This window comes from Sus scrofa, chromosome 17 (genome assembly GCF_000003025.6).
Source record: "Sus scrofa isolate TJ Tabasco breed Duroc chromosome 17, Sscrofa11.1, whole genome shotgun sequence".
NCBI lineage: Eukaryota > Metazoa > Chordata > Mammalia > Artiodactyla > Suidae > Sus > Sus scrofa.
Genome location: NC_010459.5, coordinates 52,238,556 through 52,252,281, shown reverse-complemented (window position 1 = coordinate 52,252,281; position 13,726 = coordinate 52,238,556). Strand labels below are relative to the sequence as shown.

General features: G+C 51.5%; 1 protein-coding gene across 2 annotated transcripts in view; it reads right to left on the bottom strand.

Moving 5' to 3' along the window:
• The window catches only part of BCAS4 (breast carcinoma amplified sequence 4), a 64,901-nt gene extending 51,978 nt beyond the window's left edge, over positions 1-12,923 (bottom strand). The window contains exon 1 of one of the 2 annotated variants that reach the window (XM_021077205.1): positions 12,689-12,923. In XM_021077205.1, the coding sequence (XP_020932864.1) occupies positions 12,689-12,868 (180 nt within the window). In that variant the 5' untranslated portion in view covers positions 12,869-12,923. The remainder of the gene's footprint in view (positions 1-12,688) is intronic. The other variant, NM_001123082.1, reaches the window with a different exon arrangement.

Below are 13,726 nucleotides of genomic sequence, written 5' to 3'. Positions count from 1 at the left end.
GGAGGGAGGGAGGAAGAAAAGAAAAAGGCCAAGGGAGGGAGAACGTGTTCCCCTGGAGGAGCCCCAGCCTGGCAGCAGCCGCTGTGGTGGCGCTGGCACCTGTCCACTCCTGCATTTCATGCTTTCAGGTTTTTTTTTTTTTTTTTGCTTTTTAGGGCCACACTGTGACATATGGAAGTTCCCAGGATAGAGGTCCAATTGGAGCTGCAGCTGCCGGCCTACGCCAGAGCCACAGCAACACAGGATCGAGCCACATCTGCGACCTACACCACAGCTCATGGCAACGCCAGATCCTTAACCCACTGAGCAAGGCCAGGGATCAAACCCACATCCTCATGCATCCTAGTTGGGTTCATTAACCACTGAGCCACGATGGGAACTCCATGCTTTCAGATCTCAATTATACCTCTGACCATCTCTGTGCCACAGTTTCTCCATTTGGAAGCTGGGGGGGATCCTCAGACTCCGTCTCTGGATGGAAGCTGAGGGGGGTCAAATAAGGCCTTTCTCTAGGTTACTCTTGGCGAGATGCTCTACCCATGCGAGACATGACTGTGACCCTGCTGGGGCCTCCAAACTCAAAAAGAGGAGGTCTCTGCAGCTCCTGTTGTGGCACGGTGGTAATGAACCCAGCTAGTACCCATGAGGATGCTGGTTCGATCCCTGGCCTCACTCAGTGGGTTAAGGATCCGGCGATGCCATGAGCTGCGGTGTAGGTTGCAGACCTGGCTCAGATCTGGCATTGCTGTGGCTGTGGGGTAGGCCAGCAGCAGTAGCTCTGATTGACCCTTAGCCTGGGAACCTCCACATGCCACGGGTACAGCCCTAAAAAGACAAAAAAAAAAAAAAAAAAAAAAAAAAAAAAAAAAAAAGGAGGCAGTCTGGTGGCTCAGCAGGTGAAGGATCTGGCATTGCCACTGCTACAGTGCTACTGTGCCACAGGTTCAATCCCTGGCCTAGGAACTTTTGCATGCTGTGGGTGTGGCAAAAAAAAAAAAAAAAAAAAAAAAAAGCACAGAAGCCAGGCAGGAAATGAAGACAAGGGAAGTGGGCCAAGCCTAAGAGCATGTTTTCAGCACACTGCTAATTTTCAGTTTCTCACATTTAACAGAGACCTTTTACTTTGCACTGATAAACACAGTAGCACCAACAGGATAATAAATGGCAGCTGATGCCCAGGCAGGGAGGCAAGAGGGAGGGGTGGGGACTGTGGCAAAGAAGAGGCCCCTTGCCCCATCTAAAGAGGGCACCTGACACTGGGTTCCAGAGAGCTGTTCCAAGCAGGGGTGCACTAAACTTGTTTTATTCCAGACAAACGGTGCCAGATATTTATGCAAACTCTCCCAATTGAAAATTGAAAATGTTCCAAATGAACCTAAAAAATTTAAAAAACAGGAGTTCCCATTGTGGCACAGCGGAAATCAATTGGACTAGTATCCACAAGGATGCGGGTGAAAACCCTGGCCTCACTCCGTGGGTCGGGGATCCACTGTTGCCGTGAGCTGTGGTGTAGGTTGCAGACACAACTCGGATCCCGTGTTGCTGTGGCTGTGGTGTAGGCCGGCAGCTGTAGCTCTGATTAGACTCCTAGCCTGGGAACCTCCATATGCTGCAGGTGCGGCCCTAGAAAGGGCAAAAAAACAAAACAAAAACAAAAACAAAAAAAACAAAACACAAACATCTATGAAATGTGCACAATATGCAAACCTTTAGAGACAGAAAGTAGGTTAGGGAGTTCTTGGTGGAGTGAGAGCTAAGGGACCAAAGTGTCTTTTCAGGGTGACAAAAGTGTCTCTAAAATTGATTGTGGTTGATGGCTGTGCAACACTGTGACTAAACTAAAAGCCATTAAACCATACACTTTAAATGGGTAAACTGTATACTATGTGAATTATATCACAATAATGCTGCTTACACACACACACACACACACACAAGAATCCTTCTAGAAACCACAAGGTTTATTCAGCCCAGGAACATGGCCACTGAAGACCTATACCTTTTGGGGTTTATTTTGTCTTTTTAGGGCTACACCCACAGCATGTGGAGGTTCCCAGGCCAGGGGTCTAATCAGAGCTACAGCCGCCGGCCTACGAGATCCGAGCTGTGTCTGTGACCTACACCACAGCCCACGGCAGCGCCAGATCCTTAACCCACTGAGCGAGGCCAGGGATCGAACTGACAACCTCATGGTTCCTAGTTGGATTTGTTTGCGATGCGTCACAACAGGAACTCCTGACCTGTACCTTTGTTGCAACATTTTTTTTTTTTCTATTTCTTTTCTTTCTTTCCTTCTTTTTATTTTATTTTTTTGGCCACACCCACGGCTTGCAGAAGTTCCTGGGCCAGGGATCAAACCTGCGCCACAGCAGCAGCTTGGGCAGTGACAATGCCGGAGGCTTAACTTGCTGAGCCACAAGAGAATTCCTGTTGCAACATTTTTTAAAAAGCCAGACATTTGGATATTTATGTGAAAATCCCCACTTTTTTCAAGTTGGCAACTACTTAGCATTTTCTAAATCAGATCACTGTGCCAGCCAGGGGACACCCACCTGCAGCCAGATCCAGTTCGGGGGGCGGGAGGTTTGGCTTTCGCTTGACACCAGGCGCTGTAGCCTGACCTTGGCCCTGCTTCCTCCAGCCAAGCTGAGCCAGGGTCCGTGAGCACCTGACGGGGGTGAAGATGAAACGGACGCAAGGACTGTGAGGTCCTCCCCACAGCCAGGGCGTGGAACTGGGAATGTCACCGTTTCTCAGAGGCACCCGTGGCAACCCCTTTCGACGACAGCAAAAGGAAGGTCTTCTGGAGATCAGTGTTCACCCTCCCCCAGCCCGGCGGGAGGCAGAGGAAGCAGCCTCAGCTCTGCGCACAGGATGGAAGGGCTGGACTGACAGCAGAAAGACCCTGCGACCTGGGGCAGGCCAGGCGTGAAGGGCTGGGAAGAGCAAATGAAAGGATTCTGCCCACGGCCTAGGGCTGGCATCGCAAACCAAGAAGGGCCTGGCCCCTTAGATGAGCGTGACAAAGAGCGGTCATGGGAACTCCTTCCTCCGAGGTCCCCAAAGCAGGGCAGAAAAGAGTTCCCTTCCTGGCCCCAGAGGGACCCCTGACCTTGAGGTCTGAGTGTCCGGGAGTGTCCATTACCTGAGCCCACCACAGCCTGACCATTCTATGCCCTTGACCTGACCCGAATTCTAGGAAGGTTCATTTGGCAACGGTGACCACAATTTTACATGCGCACATCCTAGGACCCAGTAATTCCCCCATCGGTATTTATCCTCCAGACGTATATGCACAAATGCAAAATCATGTACATACAGAGGTACTCACTGCAACAGGCTTCCTGACACAACAGAATCCACATAACACACATGTCCAGCAATAGAGGAAAGGTTACCTAAACAAGTCAGAGACAATGAGGTTCCGAGTAGCAGCTACAAATAACTGGCCAGCTCTCTGTGCACTCACATGGAAAGACATCTAGGAGTTCCCTTCGTGGCTCGGCAGTGATGAACCCGACCAGTACAGACAAGGATGCGGTTCGACCCCTGGCCTCGCTCAGTGGGTTAAGGATCAGGCATTGCCGTGAGCTGGGATGTAGGTTGCAGACGAGGCTCAGATCTGGCATTGCTGTGGCTGTAGCGCAGGCCGGCAGCTGCAGCTCCAATTTGACCCCCTAGTCTGGGAATTTCTATATGCCACAGGTGTGGCCCTAAAAAGACTAAGAGAAAAAAAAAAAAGAGAGAAAGAGACCTACACCACAGCACACGGCAACACCAGATCCTTAACCCACTGAGTGAAGCCAGGGATCGAACCTGCATCCTCATGGCTCCTAGTTGGATTCGTTTCTGCTGCACCATGAACAGGAACTCCTGGAAACCATAAGTTTTTCAAAGTATGTGAGTCAGAATCTGTTCTGTGAGTCAAAATCTAGTCCTTTTTTTAGATTCCACACGTAAGGGACAGCATTTTATGTTGGTGTCTCACCGACTGACTTCACTTAGCATGGTACGTTTAAGACATACAGAGTGAAAAAAGCACGATCCAGAAGAGGGTGGGGGTGGAAGGGGACACAGGCATGAGAAGCAGCAGCGTCTGCACAGCAGCAAGGGGTGTGGACTCGGGTGGGGCCAGGCCTTGCTCATATCTCTATGGCCACTGGAACCTTTGGATTTTGTAACATATGCATATATTTTAATTTTATTTATTATTTTTTTGGCCACACCCATGGCATGCAGAAGTTCCTGGGCCAGGGATCGAACCCACGCCACAGTAGTGACACCACCAAACCTTACCTGCTAGACCACAAGGGAACTCCTATTTTTATTTTAAATTATCTTATTCTATTTTACTTTTTGTCTTTTTAGGGCCACACTGGCAGCTTATGGAGGTTCCAGGCTAGGGCTGAATCGGAGCTTTAGCCACTGGTCTACACCACAGCCACAGCAACGTCAGATCCGAGCTGAGTCTGCGATCTACATCCCAGCTCACAGCAACACCAGATCCTTAACCCACTGAGTGAGGCCAGGGATCAAACATGCGTCCTCATGGTTACTAGTCTGGTATTACCACTGAGCCACGACGTGAACACCTCTATTTTTTTTCTTTTGTCTTTTTAGGGCTGAACCTGCAGCATATGGAGGTTCCCAGGCTAGGGGTCCAATCGGAGCTACAGCTGTCGGCCTATACCACAGCCATAGCAACATCAGATTCAAGCTGAGTCTGCAACCTACACCACAGCTCACAACAACACCAGATCCTTAACCCACTGAGCAAGGGCAGGGATTGAACCCGCAACCTCATGGTTCCTGGTCGGATTCATTTCTACTGTTCCACAATGGGAACTCCTCCCCTATTTTTATTTGTAAAACAAAATTTATTTTAGGAGTTCCCATCGTGTCTCGGCAGTAATGAATTCAACTAGAATCCATGAAGACTTGGGTTTGATCCCTAGCCCTGCTCAGTGGGTTAAGGATCCGGTGTTGCCTTGAGCTGTGGTGTAGGTCACAGACACGGCTCAGATCCTGCGTTGCTGATACTGTGGTATAGACTGGCGGCTACAGCTCTGATTCGACTCCTAGCCTGGAAACCTCCATCTGCTACGGATGCAGACTTAAAAAAACAAACTTATTTAAAAAGCAAAACCTACAACCATGTATAAAATAAACAAGCTACAGGGATGTATTATATAACACAGGGAATAGAGCCAATGTTTTGGAACCACTACAAATGGAATAGAACCTTGGAAAATTGTGATTGTTATACACCTGAAATGTATATAATACTGGGCATCAACCACACCTTAATTAAATAAAATATCTATTAAAAAAAAAAAGGAAAATCAACTCCAGTTCACTTGAAATAGCCCACAAGCCAAATTCCCATCACACTTGCACCAAGGAATAAATTCAGATCCCAAGACAGCTCTGGGTAACTGGGCACTCATTTGGACCGTGCGTGTAGTAACAACGTCTTAAAAACCAAAAAATTGGTTGAGTTCACGTACACAGATGGAGAAAGTTAACACGGGACTCCCAAGTCTACAGGAGGCTGTGCCAGTGAGAGAAAATTTGCGATTTCCTGCACAAGTGAAGGGCTGAAATCTCCCTCTTCCAAACGCTACGGAGAACCATCAGTGTGGGTCGCGCCCACCCTCCCGCCTGTTCTGAGAGCCCCAAGGGCAGGCATGCCTCTGCTGCGCTCTTCCTCCCCAGCGCTCGGCACAGGCTCCGCACCTAGTAGCTGCTCAGTAAACACCTGCAGAAGGACGAAATGAGTAACAGTAGCTGATGCACCCAGACCACTTCCTATGGGCCAGACCCTGAGCCAAAGGTTTCCTGTGGATCACTCCATCTAACCTCGCAGCTTGAGAAAAGGCAGAGAAAGGCATGGGCGCGGGGCTGAGATCTGAACCCTGGGCTGTGTGGCTCCAGAGCCCAACCACCCATCACTCAGCCTGACCAGGAGCAGGGGGCGCTGGGGGACGTCCACCCATCTGTAACGGATGCTTTTGTGTCTGATACATAGAGTCACTCAGTAGCTGCACTGTGGACATGGCATCATGGCCTCAGACTATCCAGAAGGGTGCTTACAAGCCCAGAAAACCAGGCCTGGGGTGTCTCATGGTGTCCCCAACAGTCGGCAGCCATGGTGATTTTCCAAGCAACTGATTAGGCTTACGACTCTGCTGGAGGACTTTCAGCATCCCAGTGCCCAGGTGGTATCCACACCAGTGAAATCAGAGGATCCAGGGGTAGGAGTCAGGCACCAGTATTTTGTGTTGCTGTTGAAGATCCTAGATGATGCCAACGTTTGGCAAAGGTTGGGGACCACATCCCAGACCAGGGCTTTTATCTCGGGCATCCTACATCCAGCCCGCCCACCCCTAGAGACTGATTTAACAGAATCTCCTATTTATAGAGGCATGAAATAGATGCTTTTTTGCCGTTAAAGTTTTCATTCACACCACACACACCTCTGTGTATCTTGTTTTTCTCCTCTGGCGCCGGAATGGCACGTTCAGAGCTGACTCATGCTGTAGCCACGAGCCATCTGCTATGCAGAAGCATCGCTATGTGACCAGCCCAGGCTGGTGGGCACTGGGGTCACTTCCCATCTTTGGGAACCTGTTTCAAAACTTCTTAGTTCGTTCTGAGGGTCATTCAGAGTGGGACTTTTTTTTTTTTTTTTTTTTTTTTGCATTTTAGGGCCCCACCCACGGCACATGGAAGTTCCCAGGCTAGGGGTCTAATTGGAGCTGTTGCTGCCGGCCTACACCACAGCCACAGCAATGCCAGATCCGAGCTGCATCTGCAACCTACACCACAGCTCACGGCAACGCCGGTTCCTTAACCCACTGAGAGGCCAGGGATCAAACCCACAACCTCATGGTTCCTAGTTGGATTCGTTTCCCCTGCACCACGACAGGAACTCCCAGAGTTGGGACCATTAGCCGAGGTTCCAAGCTGACCTTCCCACAAAGCCCAGATTTCCTGTGATCAGAGTCTGTTCCCAGCCAGGGATGGGTCCTTCCACTGCGGGAAGAAGGCTCGGCGCTTTCTTCTGAGAAATGCTGCCCTTCTCCAAGCACCCACCTTGGCCTTGGCTCTCACACCCTGAAGGTCCGGATGCAGGGAGCCTGGCCAGCTCGGGTCACGTCTACCTGGACGTCCGTGTCTGTGGTCCCCTGCTGCCACACCGGCCCCTGTGACGCATTCCAGCACTGCAGCCCTAAGTCCACAAATCTAATCACATCTTTCCTCTGCTCATCCCCAGCTCATCCCTGCTCACGGCTTCTATCCACGACACCCTAGAATCGAATCCAGACTCTTCCCCTAGCTCCCGGGTGCGGGTCTGGCCCTGCCCACTGTGCCCTTGATGACGGAGGTCCACCCACTCAGGCAACTCCCAGGGCCTCACCCTTCCCCGCCTTGGGCTGCATACACGATGCCACATCTTTGCCTGGAGGTTCCTTCCATCCCCTTGGCTCTATCACAGCCCCTCGGGTGCTTCCTTCGTGGCATTTACCACCGTCAGTCACCCTGATGGATCACTGCTTGCCCGCGCATCTCCCTGACTGCAGTGCCAGTCCTTAGGGCAGGCACCACATCTGCCTCCCTGGCCTCTCCCTGTGCCCAGCACAGTGCCTGGCACACAGCAGGTCTGCCACAAAGATCCGAGGAATAAATGAACAGAGAACTCCACCTCAAGACAGAGTAGACTGCGCCCTGGCGCCCACCCACAGACTTCTAATCTCAACATCCAAAACCCGAAGAATGCGGAGCGGGTCCAGCAGGTCGCGAGGCTAAGACACATGTGGGGGCACACAGATTCCCACAGGCACATGGTGTTTTCAGGCTGGAAACAATAGCAGTCTTTGCCTCCATAAAGAAACAGCCTCTTCGAAGTTCCTGGTCGCTCAGTGGGTTAAGGATTTGGTGTTGTCACTGCTGTGGCATGGGTTCAACCCCTGGCCTGGGAACTTCCACATGCTGCAGGTGTGACCAAAAGAGAAAAAAAAAAAAACGAGCTCTTCCACATTAAAACAAAAACAAAAACAAAGGTATTTTGGCTAATTTATATTTTCCTATTTTAGTTCAGACACATGGTTTGTAGAAAAAGTCCTTTTTCTTTTTTTGCTTTTTGGGGCTGCACCCACAGCATATGGAAGTTCCCAGGGTGGGGTCAAATCAGAGCTGCAACTGCCAGCCTACACCACAGCCACAGCAGTGCCAGATCCTTAACCCACTGAGTGAGGCCAGGGATCGAAACTGCATCCTCAGGGATCCTAGTAGGGTTCATTACAACTGAGCTGCGATGGGAACTCCTCCTCCTCCTCTTATCATGACTACAGAAAATTCAAAAGTTCAAGCACAAGGGTAAATGGTAACTGATACCAGCTTCAGTACGAGGGAGCCAATAAGGAAGAGTGGGGACTGTGGCAAACCAGGGGCCACAACTAGGAAACATGGATCTAGGATGTCCAAAATTTTAAAGAAGAAACTCAGATTGTTTTCAAGAAAACGCTCCATTTAAAAACCCCCATGTGCATCGAACCAATCACATCAGGGTGCTGGATTCTGCCTGAGCTACCAGTTTACAATCTGTGATCTGATGGGGTTAAAAGGCCCAGGTGTTTCTCCCGCCATCCTCTACGCACTCAAGCAAAGATCCTGGATGTGACAAAGTGCTGGCTTCCTGGCTTCCTTCCATGCAGGCTTCCAAAGCGGCCCTGGGTCCCAGCACAGGAACTGAATGGAATCGAGAGTGTGGTCAGGAACCCACCCTTGGGTGGGGATCCGTGTTCGGCCCATTCAGGAGGGCCCTGAACTCCCACCTCCCTAAATCGCAGGCACCTAAGAGGCAGACACCTCGCTCTCCTCGCCATCCTGCAGCAGCTTCCGGAGAAACCCCACCTGAAACCTCCCCCAAAAGAGGAAGTTCAAACCCGAAAAAGAGAGAAAGTAAAACACAACAAAGCTGGTTGGACAGAAAACCCCCAAAGCACAAGAAAGAGTAAAATGCTCACCTGCCAACCCAGTCTCACCATGCTGCCCTTCAGTGGTTCCTGGATCCAGGGAGACAGGGCGGCATCCCGGCATGGCTTCTGTCCCCCCCACCCCCCGCCCCATCCCTCCCGCCACCACTCGCCCTCCACCTGCTGCCCTTCCATCCTGAAATCACCTGGCTTCACCCACCCCAGGGCCTCTGCCGGGAATATTTCTCTCCTCCCTCTCAGCCTGGCCAACTCCTACTCAAGCTCTAGAGCTCAGCCTAAAAGGACGCTGCCTCCGGGAAGTCCTCCCTGACTGCTCCCAGACAAAGCGGGGTCGCTCTACCACTCGCCCTCCTGGATCTCTGTGCTTCCTCTCCCCTGAATGTTCCTCAGGGGTTACCACTCAGGTCTCAGCTCTCTTGGAGAGGCTCCCCACCCCGTGTCTCCCAGACACACATACACCCTCTATCACATCAGCCGGTTGCATTCTCCGTGGCCTTCAGCACAGCTTAGAGGTTCTGTGTGTTGCGTGCTCGATGTCCGACAGCAGGGCCATGAGAGCAGGGCCCTTGGTTTCACTCCTGGCACACAGCAGGTGCTGCATGAGGCAGGCCTGACTCCCTTGGAACCCCAGGACACCAGGACTGGGGCTGGCCTCTCTGAGACTCCTAGTGCTCCATTTAAAAGCCTAGAGCGGCCCTAGAACACCGGCTGGTATAGGAGGCACCAGCGGCCCAGGCCTGTCCCCAAACCAGAGGTCCCCTCCATCTCTCTGGCCCGTCTGCAAACAGCTTTGGTGCAGGGAACTGTCAGTGACTTAGGCTTTAAGTAGAGGCTGCAAGTGACTCGGCTCTGGCAGTTTTTGCCTCTTTTGGTAAATCAGCTCCAGCAAGAACTCTAAGTGGGTTCACTGCTGCGTGGAGCTTCAGGGAGTTCGGCTCTTCATTACGGCCCTTACAAATGAGTGTGAGCCCGCCTGTGTCTGCGTTAAAGAGCCCTGAGTGAGCAAATGAAGTTAATAATACGTGCAGCTTCTCTTGAAGGCTGTCCCTAATCGAGATGAAGCGCAGCTGAGCTTGAGCCGCTGGGCATAATGACATCGGGCTGCTGAGAGCAAACGGGAGAAAGATCGAGAGAGACGCTAAGGTTACTTAAACCCGAAAGCAGGGAGACAAACGAAATGTCCATCCTTGGGGGCATGGTTCATAAATTACAGGACATCCATAGGATGTCGCCTATGCAGAGAGGACCTCAGGTTCCACAGCTAGAAAGTCAGCATGACAACATCCTCGCCGCTGGGTCACTGGCATAACCCGTGAACAGAGAGCAGGACGCTGCTGGCGCATAGTGTGTGCTCAGAAAATAGGAGCAGGGGGTTACTGGGACGCCTAGGAAGGAGAAGGCCGACGCTCTCCAATATGGAAGCCACAGCCTTTGATGGCGATTAGGTGTTTAAAATGAGGCTGGTCCACGGCAAAATGTGTTGTTCAGTATTCAAAGCCCGATTTTGAAAACTTAAAGAATACAAATACCTCATTAAATTTTTTACATTGATGACATGTTGAAAGGAATATATATGTTATATATATATATTACATATATATATATTTTGCTTTTAAAGGCCACACCTGTGGCACATGGAGGTTCCTAGGCTAGGGGTTTAACCAGAGCGACAGCAACTCGGGATCCAAGCCTGGTCTGCAACCTACACCACAGCTCACGGCAACACCCGATCCTTAACCCACTCAGCGAGGCCAGGGCTCAAACCGGCAACCTCCTGGTTCCTAGTGGGTTTCATTTCCTCTGTGCCACGACGGGAACTCCTGAAAGGCTATTTTGGATACATTTAAGTATCCAAATGATAGAGGACATTATACGATTAAGATGTACAAGTTTCAGTGTACTGAAACTTGTACATCTCAATCGTATAATGTCCTGTCAATTATATCTCAACAAAACTGGAAAACAAATACACTGAAACTAATCCCATCTGTTTCTTTTTTCTGTGGCTCCTGGAATATTTAAAATTACATGGATGGGAGTTCCCGCTGTGGCTCAGTGGTTAATAAACCCGACTGTGATCCCTGGCCTCGCTCAGTGGGTTAAGGATCCGGCGTTGTGGTGAGCTGTGGTGTAGGTCAAAGACACAGCTCGGATCCTGCATTGCTGTGGCTGTGGTGTAGGCCAGCAGCTGGAGCTCTGATTCCACCCCTAGCCTGGGAACCTCCATATGCTGTGGGTGTGGTCCTAAAAAGACAAAAGACAGAAATAAATATTTAATTAATATTACATGGATGGCTCACATTTATGGCTCAAATTATACTTCTATTGGACAGCTCTTACAGATACATTCTGACATGGAAATATGTCCACACTATTCTCAAAATTGGGATATAATTCACATACCATAAAATTGACTCTTTTAAAGTGTGTAATCCTGTGGTTTTCAGTGTATTCAATCTTGTGCGATCATTATTAGCACAATTCCAGAACATTTTCATCACCCATAAAAGCCCTACACCTTTCCGTTAAGTCACTCCCCATCTGTCCATGCTATTTTGTTTTGTTTTAGGGCCGCACCTGCAGCATATGGAAGATCTGGGGCCAGGGATCTAATCAGAGCTGCAGCTGTGGCAACTCAGGATCCTTAACCCACTGAATGGGGCCAGGGATCAAACCCTCGGAACCTGAGTCCTCAGAGAGAAGATCTGGTCCTTAACCCGCTGCGCCACAAGAGGAACTCCTGTCCATACTATTTTGAACAAAGAGAAATCAGTTACAGAACAGTATTTTAGTATCAAGTGGATTTTTTGGTAAAAACTATATACAATTATTAGTATATACACATAGCTACATTTGTCAATGCATTGTTACTACGTTTGGAATGAGGTACACCAAACTGTGAATGATGGTTGTCCCTGGGAACTAGAATTGGGGTGAGAGAGCAAAAAGAGAGGGTTCTTATCCCTTTATGTTAAATACTTCTCTACTGCTTCTGAGATTTAAAAGGAGAATGGGTTGAATTTCTGGCCTAATTAACTCCTGGTAAATAAGCTGTTCACGGCACTGTCAACAGACTAGCTTCAGCTGGAAGATAAAGAGTCTAGTTTTAGGTCTACTTTTTATTCTGTGCTTTTAAAATAGAAAGTAGAGCCAGAGACCATGTATTTTCCCTCCTAGCGACAGAAGCGGACCGAGGCCGGGTGTTCCCCCACACAGCCGCAGCCCGCCCGCCTCCTCCTGGCATCTGGCAAGCAGCTCAGAACCGAGCAGGCCGAGCGCCCGGGCAGGGGCAGGACCGGGGTGGGGCGGGGGGGGGGGTGTCAGCCTGCCCCCCGCCCCCCGCGCGCGTCCCCGAGGCCCAGGCTGGCAAAGGGCAGCAGCTCCGAGCGCGCTTCGGTCGGGCGGGAAGAGAGTCTGGGCCCCTGGGCCGTGTGGGCTGGAGAAGGGAGCAGGCGCGACCTGACGCGCATCTCTGGGTGACGCTAGGCAGCCACCCCTCCGCCCAAGAGGGGCCTCTCGGGCCGCCAGAGCCAGTCTGCAGCCCCAGCGCCTGGTACAAAAGGATGTTGCGAGAAGCCGTGGGTCCGGGTCCAGAGCGCTAGGGATCCCCATCCGTCCACTCTCCCCCGAGACACGCGGGCCCAGCATCCCCCGACCTCGTCTTCCCCACTTCCAACCGTGTCCCCTACCTCAGCCCCGGGCTCGGGGGTCAGGAAGAGAGCGAGCTCGTGCGCCCCGCTGCGCACCGGCTCCGGCCGGTCCGCGTCCAAGAGTAGCATCAGGAGCTCGGCAGGGTCCAGCTGGCGGAGGCTGTCGGAAAACACGCCGCAGCGTCCCGTCCCCAGAGCCCCGCCCCCGGCCGACTGCATGCCCCGTGGCCCGCCTGGCGGAGGCGGGGCAGGTGCGTATCCCGTGGCCGCGGCCCACGCCTCCCGGAGCGCCGGGCCGAGTGCGCAGCGCCACCCAGTGGCGCGCCATGCTCGCTGCGCCCGGCCCGCGCACCACCTGGTAAACCAGCGATTCTCAAACGTGCTTTCAAATTGCAATCACCTGGAGCTCTTTTAAAACTTCCGCAGTCCAGGCCAGATAGTCTCTGGGGTTGGAACCTGGGCATCGGTAGCTGGTCAGGTGATTGTAACATACAGCCGAGTTTGAGAACCATCGATATAGACTACCCCTTTTCATTTGACTCTGGTGGTACAGCGGTTCCCAGCTCCCACAACACTTGAGAATGCCCTGGGGAGCTTCTAAAAGCCCGGAAGCCAGGCCTTACACCAGGCCCATTCAGCCGGAATCTCTAAGGGGTGGGGCTTGGGCATCAGTAGTTTGTAAAGCACTCCGGGTGGTTCCAGCGCGCATCCAGAATAGAGAACTGCTCTCTCAGACTCGCCTTTCATTTAAAGACCATTCCGCCCCCCCATCAACCCCGCCCACAGGCCTGCACGAGGACAGCATCTTTGCGTCAGGACAGTCCTGGAAGTTAGGGAAGCCGGGTAGCGCGAGCCTCTTCCTCCCAGGGTCGGCTTTGAAAATAAGCTTCCCAAGGGAATTCTTAAAGGCACTGCATTTGACACCTCCCCTCCCCCATTCAACACACATCCCTAGGAGGTTAATCTAGACCCCTTAGAGGCTTAAGAGGGTGGGGGTGGGGGGGTCCAAAAGAGTGCTAGCGAGGAAGAGTTCTGAAAAAGGTAATGAGGTATAGGGAATTCTAGCTTTCTCATTTT